General features: G+C 32.4%; 1 protein-coding gene across 8 annotated transcripts in view; it reads right to left on the bottom strand.

The window, feature by feature from the left end:
- Positions 1 to 668: 668 nt before the first annotated feature.
- GABRA2 (gamma-aminobutyric acid type A receptor subunit alpha2) overlaps positions 669 to 18,518 on the bottom strand; it is a 146,455-nt gene continuing 128,605 nt past the window's right edge. For 6 of the 8 annotated variants that reach the window (XM_017540341.2, XM_037742653.1, XM_037742652.1 and 3 more), the window contains 3 exons: positions 14,823 to 15,025; positions 9,104 to 9,283; positions 669 to 2,850 (listed from right to left, as the gene is read on the bottom strand). In XM_017540341.2, the coding sequence (XP_017395830.1) occupies positions 2,554 to 2,850; positions 9,104 to 9,283; positions 14,823 to 15,025 (680 nt within the window). In that variant the 3' untranslated portion in view covers positions 669 to 2,553. The remainder of the gene's footprint in view (positions 2,851 to 9,103; positions 9,284 to 14,822; positions 15,026 to 18,518) is intronic. The other 2 variants (XM_017540342.2, XM_037742654.1) reach the window with 1 other exon arrangement.

Below are 18,518 nucleotides of genomic sequence, written 5' to 3'. Positions count from 1 at the left end.
AATTGGTCTTATTGTGATAAATTAACATTCTTTTAATTTGTTTTTAAATTGGTTCATGGAAAGGAGAATAATTGTTGAAAATCTTGTTCTATAATTCAAAAGCAATTTCCATGAAGCATCTCTAGTGAAATTACAGAGAATCCTGATCCACATTACTGAAAAATCTAAACTGTCAGAATGCCATTGCACTCAAATAAAATTTTAACAACTGAAATTAAAAATAATAATAACAATAATAAGTTTCCTGGTCAATCTTAAATGCTAACAAAACTAGTGCCATCAACATAATAGCAGCTCTTTGCCTAAAGTATAGATGAATCTTTTCTGTGGTCATACAGAAACTGTTATTTACAATGATTTTTACATATTCACATATTTATAAATTTATAATTCATAGTCAGACATTAAAGGGGCAATGTGGACTTTACAAGAAAAATATTTTTAACGTGTCTAATAATGCATATCACATAAAGCAATTTCATTGCTTACTTTCAAGCATTGTGTACTTTCTCATACAATTTCAAACGTCCCTAAACTACACAGAAGAGCTATGCTATATTTAAATGTATAAGAGGATATCTTCTGTTTCAATGTATAAATAAAGTGCACATTTTAAAACTAGGTGACAAAGAAGGTGTTACTGGAAGGGAATTAAAGAAATACATTTATTGGCTCATGTAACAATTTTATTTTATTAAGGATTATGGGTTACCTTTTGAGAGGGAATTTTTAATGCCAAGACTGTCTTCTTGGCAAATTCCGTTAATAAGATGCATTTGTGACCTTGGTATTATACAATCATGCAAAACATATAATAGAATCACACTGAAACAAAGAAAATTTAAAAAAATTAAATGAGGCAAAGGAATAGCAATTTTGTTGAGATTTTGCTTATTTCCACAGATATTCCTTTTATTGATTTTATGAACATACCTATTTATGCACTATACTCAAATACTGTACAAAACTGCAAGAAATGTCACTATTTGACTACTTATGTTTCTACAAAAACACCATTGTAAAGGTGCATCTAATAGTAAAAGTCAACTAATAACTGCTAATGTACATGTCAATCAAAAATACTTGAGGTTTGCCAAAAACTTTGAATCTAGGAATATACACAATTTTTAAATTGTATTAGCATATTTCAGGGGTGTAAATAATATTTTAAAATATTAAAAGAAAAATGAATTTTATCAATTAATAGTAATTATATAAAATTAAAAATTGTGGTTTTTAATTTAGCTGTGTTTGTGTGTGTGTGTGTGTGTGTGTGTGCGTGTGTGTGTGTGTTTATGTTTGTGTATGTGAAATAATCCACAATCTATTGGTGATGTTTTAAAGTTGCAGTGTAAAAATGTTCAACACTTACCAAAATCTCTTCTGGTATACAAAGCTGTTGTAAACTTGAGTCAGCGAAATTTAAAGTTGCAATTTACAAAAGCAGATTTACATTAATTCTTAACTGAAAGAACTGCTTTCACAACAGAAAAATGTGCCAATTAACTGCCCTTTCCTTTATAATTAGTGGCTTCTGAGTCTTGAAAAGAAGCTTTAAGGCAGAATTTGCAGTAAACAGGAAAGAGGAGAATCATATAAGTGCTCATCGTAGTGTGGGACACCTATGAATTCTCATCTGCGGGAGTTTTTGGCACAATTTTCTAATCCAATATGCATGTTGCTCCACAGCAACCAAACTGGATGCTTTTTTCAGTGTCCAGCACCAATAAAATTTAGCTGATCAATTTCAATACAACACATACCTGGAAAGAGTAAGACACATTTATTTTCTTTTTTTTTTTTTTTTTTAATTAAGGTAGCTTCCAATGACTGAAATAAATTATAGGATTTCAATTATTAGTTTCAAATAAACTCTGAAGCTAAAAATGTAATGACCATGACATTCCAATAGTTATTAAATCATAGGCATAATTAACAACCTGTCGGGCGGACTCATAATTATTTGAATTTGTCATGCTGAAATATGTACATGGCTATAGATTCTATACAGAGTAATTAAAAGCTGATTTCAAATCTCTAGTTTTTCTTATATGTGCCAAGCTTCCAATTACATTAGCAGGCGTTCTGAGCACTCATGAAGGGAGATGATGTTGCAGATACAATGTTCTGTTACTTAGAAGAATTCATCTATGAATAACAATGTTGTCTTCCATCATAACTAAGCAACAGTAGAAAATACCCCTACTTAAGAGCTAATCCATAAGGGTCCATAAAGGGTTGTACAGGATTCCCATTTTCATCTCTATTAGAAGGATAGGAAATAAATCAGGTCATCTGAAATTCACTTAAAATTAGGTCCAAGGGTAAATCTTGGCAAAAGGCAATGACTCTTTTGGCATGGAGTGCTTTCTGTCTGCAGTTCCATGAGATAGCAAATGCATGTCTCCATTAAAGGTCTACTGGTAAGCTGTATCACTATATACATACTGTACATGTTGGCTCACAAATTAGCAGTTATTAGTCAGACTGTACATAGCAAAACAAACAAAATTTAATGTTGCTATACATCCCAAAGATAATATGGGTCTCGATTCAAGGACTGACCCCTAATACAGGTTCTCTGTTTAAATATGTAGCCCAATAAACTAAATTAAATGTACCAAACAAAACTGGAAAAACTATTCTGGACATTCTGTCAATTTTGCTAACACTGTTAAAAGTTTTCTTGGCTTCAGCTGGCTTGTTTTCCGGCTTCTTGTTGGGTTCTGGCGTGGTTGCGCTCTTGGAGATGGTGGAGAGAACTGGATCTTTTGAAAGATTCGGGGCATAATTGGCAACAGCCACTGCATAAGCATTGTTCTGTATCATAACAGAGGCCTTTTCTTTTTTCTATTGAAAAATACAAAAAATTAAGAGAGTGTGGGTTGAGTCTGCTACATAACATTTTCAAAAGTCCACTTCAAATTCTGAAGGAAAGTATCCTAATACAAATAATGATGCATTCAAAAAAAAAAAAAAAAAAAAAAAAAAAAACAGAAATTGGGAAAATAAATAAATGTGCTTATTAAATCCCAAATCCATTAGGGTGAGAAAACCCCCAGAGTAAAATTAATGGTACCACTTTCCTGGAAAATCTTGTTGTGGTTGACATGGAAAATAAACAATAGAAAAATACAACCTTAAAAAAACAATATAAAGACAGGGCGTGGTGGTTCATGCCTGTAATCCTAACACTTTGTGAGGTCAAGGTGGACAGATCACCTGAGGTCGGGTGTTTGAGACCAGCCTGACCAACATACAGAAACCCCATTTCTACTAAAATACAAAATGAGCAAGTTGTGGTGGCACATGCCCGTAATCTCAGCTCTTCAGGTGGCTGAGGCAGGAGAATTGCTTTAACCTGGGAGGCGGAAATTGCAGTAAGCCAATATCACAACATTACACTCCAGCCTGGGCAACAAGAGCAAAACTCTGTCTCAAAAAATAATAAATAAATCAAATAATAAATCAAATAATAAAACAATGTAACTTTTTTTTTACTCATGAGTCACTCAAATATTTGTCAAATGAATGATTGAATGAATAAGTGAAATGTAGAAATATTTTAACAAGAGGAATGATAATCTACAATGAATGATCCCACATTCGTAGCTTCGAAACAGGATTCCCTCCCACCTCATGTCAAAATCATACAGCAATGCTTTACTCAGATGATGGGAAACTGTAACCTTATAAAGATGGCAGTGCAACAAATACTAGAAACACAGAAGGAGAATAAAATACAAACTCTTGGATTTTTGCTTAGCTCATCCGTTTCTCTTTATAATCTCCAGTTCAGTTATCACAAACTCTTGTTCAGTTATCACAAACTCTTGTTTATGTCACTATTATCTCCTGCCTGGACTTTGTGTTCTTCTAGCTTGGCTTGAGTTTGTTCAATCATTAGACACATTATGGTCACAGGGATCTTTTTTAAGACAAAAATTGGATCATTTAGCTTCTATGCTTACATCCCTTAAATACTATTTTATGGAATTTAGAATTGAAACAACATTTTTTTAAAATCGCGGCTTCTTTCTTTTGCGCATTACACACTGGTTCCCCTGAAATAATCTTAGTTTTCAGAATATTTTCTTGCTTTCATGCCATGTTTTTCGCCATGATAGTTCCCCAGCCCAAAACACCTCAATTTTGAAAACCTGGAATACCTTCTCCCCATTCCACTTTTCACATGACCACCAATTCCTTCTCTCATTTTGGTCTTGGTTCAAATGCCATTTCCTAAAAACGGACTTTCTTGAGGACGCTCTAACTAAACATATATTTGGTCCCCATATATTCTCATTCATAACAGCCTGTTTCCATTTTGACACTTTTCAAAATGTGTTATTTCTTAGTCATGTGATTATTTGATTGACATCTTGCTTTCTCTTTCAACGAAGTCTCGTGCTGCTTCTGTCTTGTTTATCTTTGTAATCTTAGCACTTAGCATGAAGCTTTCTACAAGGTAGCCACATCAGTGAATTAATATATAATTCATTAAATAAAATGAAAATATAAACAGTATTTGTGTTTCTTTACTAATACAAATATATTGTTAGTTATCTAAATGCAATGTAAATTCAGACAGCAGTGAATTATCCAACATAATGAGTAGTGTGTAAAGAAACTGAGATAGAAGAAAAATTGTTCTACAATAAAATTTTAACTCTTAGTTATTTTAATTAATATTTCTTAACGTGTTCAAATAAGTTAAGAAAGGAACTCTGAAAGCCCAAGATAATCTAAAAACAGTCATGGATTACTCATCTTTCACTGTGTTGGGTTTCTCCCTCTCCTCTTTACCCTGCTGACATTCTTCCAGATCTAGCTTAATTATGAAAAAAGGAGGGAGGTGGGATCACCATTTGTAAATTTATAAACGCTACAGAACATCTCTTCTTCAGTAATGATGCATATAGTTCCCATGTTACAAATGGAGGATAATCCCCAAGTCAAAGACTGATAAGGAAATTACAGCTAACACTTTTGAGCACTAGAATGTGTCAGGTTAATTGTTAGCTGAGGTGAAATCTCACTGTGAGATAGGAATTAAATTCCCTTATTAATCCCATGATATAAGTTCAAAAATGAATGCTAAAAAAGTTTTGTGACTTGATCGGTCTCCTACCTGTTAAAGGGCTGAAAAATGACTCAAACTTAGATGTATCTGACTTCTAAACCTCTTCTTTTAAACATCATGTCATGTGACTTTCTGTCTGAGGAAGCTGTTTGAGACTTGGGAATATGCTTTTTCCTAAAATATGGTTGTTGAGTTTTATACTACTAGATCAATCTTCAAAAATGACTTTTTAACTTATAATGCATATAAGTTACAATTTGTAATTTATATAATGTTACAACTGGTCCCATGTGGTTCAAATAATAACATAATGTTTTTTTTTTTCTAATGCATGTGTTTATGTTATTATTTGAACCAAATTGTAACATCATTTAAAATGGTATCAAATTGCACATATAAAGAATCTGGGCCTTGAGAAAGTTTCTTAATGTTTTTCTTCAGCTGCTAACTTGACAAAGGAAGATAAGGATACTAAAGTTGTATCAAACTGTCCTGATGAACAAATGGACAAATGTATTATTCTAACCACATTGAGAAACATGTATTTTCCTAGTGGAGTGCAAATCATAACTATTACAAACCAGACAGTGATTACTGGTGTACAAGATGTAAAGGCAATATAATTTATTACGTGATAGGTAGAAGAAGACAAATATTTTGTTGAAGATCTCAAGGAGAGTTTTGTGAAAGTAGGACATTTATGTTGGATGAGGAACTATGGTGTAGAATTTAGACATGTAGACAAAGAAACACAAAATGTAAATGTCTTTTGTTGTAACAGGAGTCTACAGCTAGAAGCGCTGTATTAATTTTAAACAACATATTCCTGCCCCTACTTGAATATCCTCCAATTACACATATATGTCCAGTAAATACAGGTACAAAATCTTTGAAAAACTCTAGAGCAGAGGGACTAACTAATCTGAACAGATACTCTAACCAATCAGAACTGACGTTGGCTGTAAATAACCAGAAGCAGCACATACCAGCCAAATATCCACGCTGCATATTTGTATGTTGGCATTTTTTGTTCCATGCTAACACTAAGGATTCTTTAATAAACAGGGTTAAAACTCTTTCCAAGTTATGCTTGTAATATTTATTGACAGCATAAATAACAAAATTTGTCTTATTTTCTTCATTGTTTAAAGTATGGCTTCAATCTCTGAATCAGTGTAAACGTCAGAATAGGGCTCAGAACTTAACAAGGTAGTGGTTTTGGCTTCAAAAATGCTCTCTTGTGACTTGGAAACTGCCATTTTCAGGACCAAGTAAGCAAAATATAACAGCTATAAGTGCTATTTTTAGTTAATAACCTAGTTGTTGGCACCTGTAATTTCTTACCAATTCACTGAATGAAGGGCAGGGCATTCCTATGGTGCTAAATCTTCTCAATTCCTAGCCACAACTCAGCAAAGCTTTTCTGGCTCAGAATTTTACAAAGTCTCATTTTAAAGGGGAAAATAACTTCCTCAGTCTATTTGAAAGTAATAACTACAAATCTATAGTAAAGCAAATTGTTTCGCTTTGTTTAAAATTAAAACCGTGTTTATGGAGAAAAAATACTGTTGAATTCGTAGCTGACTTACAATTCTAAGATCTTCTAAAGAAGAGCCTAAAGATTAAGCCTATACACTATATATCATTAATATTCTTTTTGAGATACAGATTTGATAATGATAGTACCAAAGAATAAGCATAGCTTACCTAAATTATAACCAGGAGATATTACATTGCCTTATTCACTATCAACTTCTATTAAAAATAACTATGTTGGGAGAAAATTTCACTATAGCGACCTCTTTGAATATCATGCAGCTTTGGATCAAGCCAGACCACCAGCAGGCTGAATCCTTGGGCCACTTTACTGATTTTACTTTATTTAGTGTAACTTTTAGCTTACACTCAGAACCTAAAGAGAAATAACCCAATGAAACCTTTTGTGTTAATGATTAAAAACAATACTCATTTCCATGAGTGAATTTTTTTCCCATTTATTTATTTTATTGCATTTTAGGTTTTGGGGTACATGTGAAGAACATGCAAAATTGTTGTATAGTTACACACGTGGCAGTGTAATTTGCTGCCTTCCTCCGCATCACCTACATCTGAACACGAACATTAAAAAATTCACTCATGGATTTGATGGCTGCATAATATACGCTATGGAATATTATGCAGCCATCAAATCCATGAGTGAATTTTTTAATGTTCGTGTTCCTATACAAATTTTTTTGTTTCTTTTGATAACTAGAAAAATTCTGATAGTTCGTACAGCCTAATTTCCTATTGCCTAATCTAATGATGTATTTTTACTTTAAGGCACCTAGATAGGCCACTTCCTATCATTTTCAGAATAAGGCCAGGTATAGCCAAAAATATACACATAGAAACACTGTGTTTCTGAAGTCATTTCTTTAAAAAAGCTAATGTTAAAAGTTGAGAATGAGATCAGTTGAAAGGAGACTGGGGGAGAGGAAGGCAAATTAACACTATTTTCTATTAATTGTCAGTAATTCTCATGGCTTTAGATACCTATGCATGAATGACTGATACAGTATTTCTCCAGAATTCTTAATCAATAAGTTTCACTAGACTTCTCTACCTGCATATCCCACAGGTAATTAAAACACAAATGTCTGGAAATGCACTCAGCTTCCATGAACTCTCACTTCCTGCAGAAATCTGTACACTCACTTGTACTCCCTAACCTGCAACTGGTAACACAATTCAGCCAAAGGTGGTAGTTAACTCCATATTGTCCCTTGGTTTCCTCCTTACCATTACCAGGCTAACACTGACTTAGCATTGAGTCACACGACTGAGACAACACTTTCTACTGCCTGCACTTAGTTGCCATTTCATGCCTTTCAGCAGGATCGCGGTGCTTATGTCTAAAATGAAACATGTATGTATCTCTTTCACTCTTCTTTTGTTTTCCTTTCACTTCATTGTTAGCTCTATGAAGACACAGACTGCGTACTACAGAGCCCTAACATGCTTCCTGGCTTAGAGCAGGCTCGAAAACATTTGCTTAATGATAAATGAGTGGCATGTAACCAAAATGCTTACTATGATAAAAATGTATATACAACATATAAAGCATAACTTAAGGTAATATGTTTCATAAACTGTAATAAATACTTTATCAATCAGTAGATACATAATTTAATAGCTTATTCTACAATTCTGTTATGTAAGTTTCCTGGATGTCTTCAATTTTACCATCTACAGATGTGTACACTGGTAAATAATAAAACAGGCTCAATTTAAAAAAAAGCAATGCTTGTAGAAGCCGTTTTGTGATTTAGATCTCATTAGAATGTAAAGGTTTAATTTCTAAACAAAGTAAAAAATATGTATTTTTATATACTATCTGGGTGGGGGAAGAATAAACTATGCTGTTATATAGTTTGTTGACTGTTCAGCTGTCAATGAAGTGCAATAAAAAGGAAATATAATCCACACAAATTGATTTTCCATTTTTAAATGATGTTTAATACACTTAACATATTTTGAGGGTATTACTTTACTGAGGTCTTTTGGATATATATTTAAAATATCAAGTCTAGAAAAACCCAGTTTACAGAAATTAAAATGTCTTACACCATGGTGTCAGAACAATGTTGACTTCCTATGAGTGGTAGAGAAAATAATTTGCTAATAACTTCAGCTGATGTTCTAGCTAATATACCTATGAGTAAAGTGACCTCGTATTTGAGTGAAAATAATAATTACATGGTTTGGAATCAGAAAGAATCTTAGTGACTGTTCCTTACAATAAAGAAATGGGACTTTCATTCAAATATTGAATATAACAGGCTTTGGAGGAAAAAAACAAAACAAAACAGGTCTCCAAAGTGCAAATCTATACTTTTCCTATCACACCATGTTGCCTTTTTACAGTTATTGTGGCTACTAGAAAGCCCATTACTTGTAAAATAACAACATGCTCATTGGTCAGATAATGCTATTGTTAACTGTCTACTGATCATCCTGACTGAGAAAAGTGATACTTACAGAAGATTGTTTGAAGGTTAAACAGTCCATCCACTTCTCTAAGTACTCTAAAGTCTTTTCTTGGAATAAATTGGGCCATGAGAAAGCTATATACTTGGACCATATTAGCTTAGCTCCTTGAAGAATTGCTTTCACTGAGTTGTATGTTAATGTAATGCCTTCAGCTTTTATTGAAGGGGACTACAAGAAACATCAATATGAAATCCATTATTGCGTTTATTGGGAAAAATTTGACATCACTTGCTACAGTACCCAGCTTCCCCTAATTAAAAAAAAATAAAAAAACCAACATGACATTTTGTTTTTTCAAAAGGCAATTTCAGTGTAAGGAAAAGTTTTTTTCTGAGAAAATGTATATATCCAAAGAAAAATAACTCTTCCCTCCCCCAAGGGGTTACTTTGGTCACCAAGAAGGCAAGAATTTGAAGCTCCACTACTATTGCTATGGAGTGCAGCTAATGTGCTGGCCCAAAGATGAATGTATTTGAGTCTATTTTCTTTCATCCTGATTTTCTAATTTTATATCTATTTTATTTAATTATAATTTAAGTGCATGAATTCTTTTGATAAACTGCCTGAAATACTTTTGGAACAAGTCAGGATATTATAAATGCAAATAATTAAATAAATACACTGGAAAATGTGATGTTTTCCATGAATTAAATAAAATGACTCACAAAATAATGGCACATTCCATAATAGTTGGGATATTTTGTTGCTACGTCTATGTTTTGAGTAATTTATTATCTAGCCAGTTTGGACTCACTGACTATACTTTCTTAGCAAGTTTGGACTCAGTGACTCAGATTTAGAATTGAAAACCATCTCAAGGAATTAAAGTAAATATATTTTTTATCAACTCAATAAGCTATGTACTAAATGCTGTGCTAAGTAACAGCATATACAGTGACAAATAAGGCAAAATATTACCCACTCAGATCTTTTAAACCAGTGCAAGAAACAGATTTATTTACAGTAAAACTGTAATGTATTGAGACATTGTAAAAATAATTTGTACCAGGTGGTGTCAAAATACAATCTGGGGGTTGAGAGAAGTCAAAAACATTAGTCTGGAACGTTTTCATATTATATAAAATCAGATTGATCTTAAAAAACAATAGGAATTTATCAGTTAGCAAAAGAAGAAGAGGTATTATTGCAAGACGGGTGGTAGGTCTAATGCTATGGAGCTGTGCAGAAGCATGGATGTTTGGGGAAATGATGGTGGCTAACAATGGTTAGAGAAAGAATATGATTATGAAACTTAGACCTATCTTAAGTCCTATTAGATATGTGATTCCCACCAGGTAACTTTATTGACCAATTCTCATTTATAAAACAGAAATATTCCCAGACATATAGAAGCACGTAATAACAAAAAATTATTCCTTATTATTCATCATATAAGCAAATATAAGAGAAACTATACACTTTGAATATTTGCCTTTAATAATTCATTAAAGAACTGAAGAGTAAAATGATCTATGTTTTAGAATAATTCTGACTGTCATAACGCAGAGATGATAAGAAAAAGACATGATTAGAGTTAGAGAGGAGTTAAAAAAACTGTAAAAATTATGAGAGATGGTGGAGATGTGGTCTAAGGTATGTAGGGAGAATAACGGACAAGATTTAATGGCTGACTAGATATTGAGAAATACTTCCAAGTTGTGGCTTATAAGATTAGGTTGTGACATTAACTGAGGTACCAATTGCTGATGAATAACTGAATATGGGCAGTGGAAAGATAGAACATCAATTTAGGAGACTGTATTTTCTTTGCTTGTGTTATTTCTTTAATCCTTTATAAAACGGATATTGTCATATTCAGGTTGAGATTGAGAATGATTGATTATATTCAGGTAAAAATGTTCCAGAAACAGGTTAGATACATGATCTTGTAAGTTAAAAGGTGCAGTATACTTACTGATAATGACCTTGAATAGTAAAATAAAGGCATGGGTTTTAAATTTTAGTTTTGTAATATCTCATTAACTCATACCACATTTACTGAGCACCTAATACATGAAAGGGCCCATACAAAATGCCTTGGACATTTATTACTAAAGAAGGGATTTATTAAACAAATATGGTCATTGTTACAACCAGTGAAGAGTTGAGACAGAAACATGCAATATACAACTACAATAAGGGCTCTAATGCAAAAGAACAGAATTCTGTATACACTTATAATTGAGACCTAATCATTTATAAAGGCAGAGGATGGCTCAAAATTTTCCTGAGGAATAGATGTTTGTGCTGAGGATGGCAAATAGGGGGACAGTATGCTTAGTGTTGCAGATATTCATGCAAACATGGTCAGTAAAACCCTTAAAGTGAGAATCACACAGTGAATACTGAAAACAAAAACTGCATTAAAGAAAATAGAATTGACTGTCTTTAGGGATAAACAAGAACAGATGCCAGGGAAGCTAGGTCCAGTCTGAACTCTGGCAGAGAATCAAAAAACATAAAATGAATACTGGCAGCTGCCAGGATGTGAGCAAAGATAGCTGATACTCTGAAGCTTGATTTCAGAAAGAAAAGAAGAGAAAAAGTTGCTGAGCTGGGTCTGAAGTAAGATTCTGGAGCATAACAGTAAAAAGGTTTAATGGGGATTCTCTGAGAAAAATAGAAAAAATATCAGATCTTAAAATATAAGGTTATTTGTGCCCTTCAGCTACAAAATGGTAAGTGAAAAGGAAATTAGATTATAGTGGGTCCGGATTAAGGTGAAAGTGATAAGATAACATGTTTTTAAAAAGCTTGAATACAGAACAGAGGGTAGAATCTGAGGATATGGAAAGAAAGTGGCATAGGATTGGAAAAAATTTTCCTCAGTAAATTAAGCATATTAAGCATTTTCATAAGCTGAAAGAAAGGAGGCATTGAAAAGAATAAGATAGCTTTTGAGACATAACATAAGAAACAATAACTAATGAGAAGGTTTGAGAAAGCAACAAGAATGAAAGAGATCAAATCAAGAGCTGGGGTGAAAGAATTTGTATTGAGCAGAAAGAGAAAAGGAGGAACATTGGATAGGAAGAAAAGTTCCATAGGAGCCTGGGGTTGCATAAATAGATGCTTTTGTATATGAAAAGGCATAAAAATTTGGAGGTGGATAATCTGATCCAGTACTGCATTTTTCTAATAATAAGGTTTTCTCGCCTAATTTCACAACTGATGCTAAAAGTAGTGTAAAGTCCTGCCCAAGCTCACAGAGCAAGGTAGCTTTGCTGTTAACATAGGGCTCAAACGTAGTTTGAATATAACCGAGAGTATTTATTTATTTATTTGCAAAAACTAAATTTAAGTATCAGTGCACATTCTAAATGTAATATGTTGACTGTGCAATCCACATGTAGACAGGTTAAAGGCCTATGTCTTTTTCTTAAAACATACAATATCAATAAGTAGCTGAATCATTATTCTTATGCGGCAAATTGATGCTTGGTATTTTATGAATTTTCAAATAACTTTTCATGTGCTTGTTTGATTGACAGATAACTACATTTGCTCATGTTTACTAATGGCAAAACAAAGGGCCTTCCATAAGCCCAGTTAATCAGAAAGGACACTGAAATCAGCCTGTGGATAAAAACTTTCTATTTAAAGAAAATTATAATTTTCTACTTAAAATTAAGTCTAAGGAATATTAAGGTAAAAGTATATTACACTGAAATATCTTTTAGACAGATAAGCTATTTTAATGCAATCTTCTTGATTTCCTTTTAGTTTTAAGGAGTTTTTAGTTCTTATACCTAAGGTAATTTATGAAACAACTCTCAAAACTCATCTGAATTATGAAATTGGATAGAGTATCCATTGGTAAATTTATTATAAGCTTTTTAAAAAGATTTCCATGAAGGCAAAGAAGTTTTCTCACTAGTATTACATTTTGAGATTTAAGATCAGACACTCATTTATTCTTTCACACAATAAATATTTCTAAAATGCCTGCTAAGGACCAGGCACTGTGCTGGGCACTCTAGCTATGGAAAAGTATACGAGAACAAGCAGTGTCTGATATATGGTTCTCCTGAACTAAACCAAGCTAACATACACAATGTTAGCTCTTTTCCTGAAAATTAGGTTGGGATCTCAGTGATTTCGACATAAATTTTTCCTGGCTATGTTTAATTTGGCATATGGGTAGACTTAAATCCACTATTCATGAGTAGTAAGTTATTGTTTTTATAAAATATTATCAATTATTTGTTTTTCACATTTAGAGGTACTTCTGTTTTCCAATGTCAAGAGTTGAGAAGGCATATCATTTCATAATGTTAATTTGGCACTCTCTAATATTAAAATAATATATCAATACATTTATATATGGGAATTCATGGCACAAAGCATTTATCTTTTGTGACTTATTTACAAATATTTAATATTTTAGCCCCCCAAAATTAGTATGAAAGTGGATATATAATCAATATAGCTTAAAAAATAATTGCATAGATACCATGAAAAAGCAGTATACTATATGGGCAATGAAAACATAAATCAACATTAAAATGTAATAGAAATGCTGAAACAGCCCAAAAGTTAAGCATATAAAATTGATAAGATTCCTTTTCATATTTATTTGTTGGCTCTGTTAGTAGGCAAAACACAACTTATAAAATTAAATGAACCATCAGTTTCATTAAAATTTCTATGGCTCACAAAATTAAGGAAAAAGAGAAAGACTTTTAAACTATAACATTTATGGCTTGTATGTTTAAACTGTGATATAGTCATAGAAATGAAAAATATTATATTCAAATAACTGAGAAAAAAATAAAATCTGTAAGTAAGTTATTCCAAATGAAATAAAAGAAGCATTTAGGTGAATACAATGTTAAAGAAATTATCTGAATACAACATTTTACTAATAAGAATGTAGACCATTATGATACATTCAAAGACTCCTCTTAAGGCAGATAAATAATCTATAGAGTATGAAAGGAAGCAGCTGTTACATCATTCCACAAATCTCCCATTAGATTCAGTACTTGAAGCCTAGTACAGCAATAATCTCAAAAGAAGTTATTCTTAAGAACAAATAACTTTTACCTTTTAGACTGTATGAGCAACGTAAAATTTTTAGGCATTCCAGTACCCACAAATTTATTCCATACAATATGGAGAGATAAAAAATGCCATACGGCCTTTTACAATCAATCAACAGAGACTGGAACAGGTGAAGAGGATACAAACCATTGCTAGAGCCTGGAATTCTATTATAGGTAAAATAAATGCCCATTTTCTTTTTCCAATCTCTTTATAATAATGTAGTGTGGTGCTAAAACTATAAACTCAATCATCAGACAGGCAGATCTGGGTTCAAGTACACCTACTAACAAGTTGTGTGAGCTTGGGCAAGTAAATAACTTTACTGTTTTGCTTATTCATCAGTAAAAATGAGAATTAAGAAGACAGTCTAGTAATAAGGATGCTATAAAGATTTTGTGAGAGAGCATACGTAAAACACTTAGCACAGTGCCTGACACATAGAGCTCAACAGATGCTACAGAGTGGTGTTAATGGAAGGATTACTACTGCAAGCACTCCTAAAGGGTTTCAGGCAAGAACACTTTAAAAGAAATTGATATGATTCTAGCTCATATATAGATAGATAGATATCTTTAATGTCAGTTTTTAGAAACATATCTGTTACAAGCTTAATTCATTAGGGGATTTTCTTAATAATGATAACATGGAAGTTCTCACTTACCTTGTCATTTACTACACTCTTCCCATCCCAAGCCCATCCTCTTTTGGTGAAGTAATTAACAGTTGCAAACTCAATTAGAGCAGAGAACACAAATGCATAACAAACAGCAATAAACCAGTCCATGGCAGTCGCATAAGCCACTTTGGGGAGAGAATTCCGAGCACTGATGCTTAGAGTTGTCATTGTTAGGACAGTTGTTACTCCTGCAAAAGAAAAGACAGGAACTGAAAACATCAATAGGTACTAGCAGGACAGCATGGGAAGTAGTTTTTCTTCTCCCTCTATTCCCAATATTTTTGCTACTTTTATCCACTAAAAAATAATAAATAAATCAATAAATACTAGAATACAGTGTAAAGTCAATTATCTTAAATGGTTTAATATTTCTTGAAGCAATGACTCTGAAAATGCTTTTGGTTTCCATTTTTGTATTAAAAAAATCCCTTTTCCTCTAAGTACTAATGAGGTTAAAATGACTGGGGATACTGATGTTGAATTATCTACAAGGAAAAGCAGGCATGTTAAATGGGCCCATTGCCAAACAACATTAATTTTTTTAAATATTATAAAAGCTTCACATTAATTTGTTCATCATTTATTTGAATCATGTTATGCCATGGACCAATAATCCACAGAAGTGATCATGAAGAAACTGTGATTTAAAAATACTTCAAGCATGGCTATTTAAGTATGAAATTAATTCTGGATTATCAGGACATTATGAGGACATAATTATCTTTTAAAACATAACTTAGAATCTTTATAAAGCAAGCCACTAAAAACAAAACTTCATAAAATATAATTCATCATTTCATAGTTTTCTTTGTTTAAAAAGAATGCATTTCTTTTCCTTTTAACATACAGCTTTTCTGACAGTGGTAAGGGAAGCCACAATTGTTAAGAGAAAAGAAGGCCATAATTCAGGACATAAATTGCATTATAAGTCCTCAAAATGGCTACAATAGTCTGCTTTATCTGGGATTCAATATAAGTTTAATTATGTGCACTGGAGGTACATTAAATTAAAAGAAAATATGAAAATGTTAAAGAAATGTTCATTTCTATTTGAAGGTTCTTTCTATTTTATTTTCCTTTAGGATAAATCAGTATTTTTATTCATTAAATCAGTATTTTTATTCATTTAGAATGCAGTTAGTAATTAAAAATATCAATAATTCTAGTAAATCATGAGTGAATGCCTCCAAAAATACCATATGATAATAATGGTAAAAACGAAGGCAAAAAAGGAACTTTACTTCACCGGCAAGCTATTAAACTCAGCATTTACAGAAACATACTGTGTTTGCACATGCTAAGTTGTGAAAGGTTTTAAATTGATATGCTGCTCTTCGTTGAGATTTTTGTACAAAAGAGTAGAATATAAGACAGATATACATATGTACATACACACACACACACACACAATATAGGAAATAAAAATAACAAATCAACAGCAGCAGTAAAGAAATACAAACCAAACAATAAGATACATTTTAAAAGCAAGAGCATCATCAAAATGTTACCAAAACTTTAAAAATTTGATACTCTCCTTGTATTTAGGATGATATGGAGTATTACAAATTGGTGTCATAGCTAAGAAACTGTTGTCTAATCGAGGGTCATGAAGATTTAGGCCTACGTTTTTTTATTAGTTTTACAGTTTGAAGTATTACTAGTGCGCCTTTAGTTCATTTTTGTGTGAGGGTGTAAGGTAGACATCCAAATTCATTCTTTTGCACCTAGATAGCCAGTTGTCCCAGCACCATTTGTTAAAAAGACGTTTGTTTCCCCATTAAATTATCTTGCACACTTTGTTGAGAACCAATTGACCATAGCTATGTGGGTTCAATCTCTGTACTCCAAATTTTATACCATTGATCTACATATTTATCCTTAGTCAAGTTTCACACTGTTTTGATGACTATAGATTTAGAGTAACTTGAAATCAAGAAGCTTGAGTCTCCTCTTACTGTTATTCATCATTCTTCGTCTTTTTCAAGATGGTTTTGGCTGTTCAGGGTCCCTTACATTTCCATATGTTGTTATGGCCATTTTGTTCATTTTTGCAAAAGCAGTCATTGGAATTTTGATAGGTATTTCATTGAATCTGCACATGCTATTTGGTAGTAATGCCATTTTAATCATGTTAAGGCTTTCAATCTTTGGACATAGGATATATTTCCACTAGGTCTCTCTCTCTCTCTCTCTCTCTCTCTCTCTCTCTCTCTCTCTCTAACATAAACATTTCCATTTGTTTAGGGCTTCTTTAATTTCATGCAGCAATATTCTATAGTTTTTAGTGTATACAACTTTCATCTCCTTGGTTACATTTATTTATAGATACTGTATTTGTTTGGATGCTAATATCAATGGATTGATTTTCTTAACTTTCTGTTCAGATTGTTCATTGCTTTTGTACAAAAACACAACTGACTTTTTGTATGTTGGATTTGTAGCCTAAATCTTTGCTGAATTTGCTTAATAGATGTAACAATTTTGATGTGGTTTATTAAGGATCTTCTATAAATAAAATCATGTCATCTGCAAATAGAGTTTTACTTCTTCCTTTCCAATTTGTACGTTTTTATTTTTATTGCCTAATTGCCCTAGCTAGAAATTGTAGTATAATGTTGAATAGAATTGGTAAGAGCAGACATCTGTGTCTTATTTCTGATGTTAGGGAGAAAGTTTAATCCTTCACCTATAAGTATGATTGCATTTTTATTTTTTTCCTTTTCCATAAATATGTTGTATTATATTTGTTTGATTTTTTTATGCTGAACCAACTTTGCATTCCTGGAATAAATCCCACTTTATCATGTAGCTGATTTTAGTTTGCTATTATTTTATTGAGGGCATCTGCATCTATATCTGTAAGGAATATGGATCTGTAGGTTTTTTATTGTGATTTGTTTCTCTATTTTGGCATCTTGGTAATATAGCCTTATAAAATGAGTCAGGAATATGTTTCCTTCTCATCTATTTTTTGGAAGATTTTGAGAAAGATTTTTGTTAATTCTTTACATGTTTGGTAGAATTCACCAGTGAAGCCATTTGACCTTGAGGTTTTCTTGACTGAACGTTTTTTTTGTTTACTAAATTCATAGCTTTATTTATTATAGGCTTATTCAGAATCTTGAGTCAATTTTGGTCATTTGTAGTTTCTAGAATTGTTATATTTAATTTAGATTATCTAAATTTTTGACATAACAATTGTTCCCAGAGTTATTTTATACACACACACACACACACACACACACACACACACACACACACACATATTTATGTCTCCCTAACATATATGTATATATTTTACCCAGGCTGAAGCACAGTAATATGATCTTAGTTCGGGGCAACCTCCACCTCCTGGGTTCAAATGATTCTTGTGCCTCAGACTCCCAAGTAGCTGGGTATACAGGAGCACACTACTATGCTCAGCTAATTTTTGTATTTTTAGTAGAGACAGGGTTTTGTCGTATTTGCCTGGCTGGTCTCAAACTCCTGGCCTCAAGTGAGTAATCTGCCCGCCTAAGCCTCCCAAAGTGCTGGGATTATAGGCATGACCCTGGTCACTATATATATATTCTCTAACTGATACATATGTAGAATTACATATATAATTTATCTATGGTCAGAAGTGATATCCCATCTGCTTTCTTGATTTTAGAAATTTAATTTTTTTCTCTTTTTTTTCTT

Source organism: Cebus imitator, unplaced genomic scaffold (genome assembly GCF_001604975.1).
Source record: "Cebus imitator isolate Cc_AM_T3 unplaced genomic scaffold, Cebus_imitator-1.0 Scaffold124, whole genome shotgun sequence".
Taxonomy (NCBI): Eukaryota; Metazoa; Chordata; class Mammalia; order Primates; family Cebidae; genus Cebus; species Cebus imitator.
Note: the sequence above shows the minus strand (reverse complement) of the source record. Positions and strands in the feature narration are given on the sequence as shown.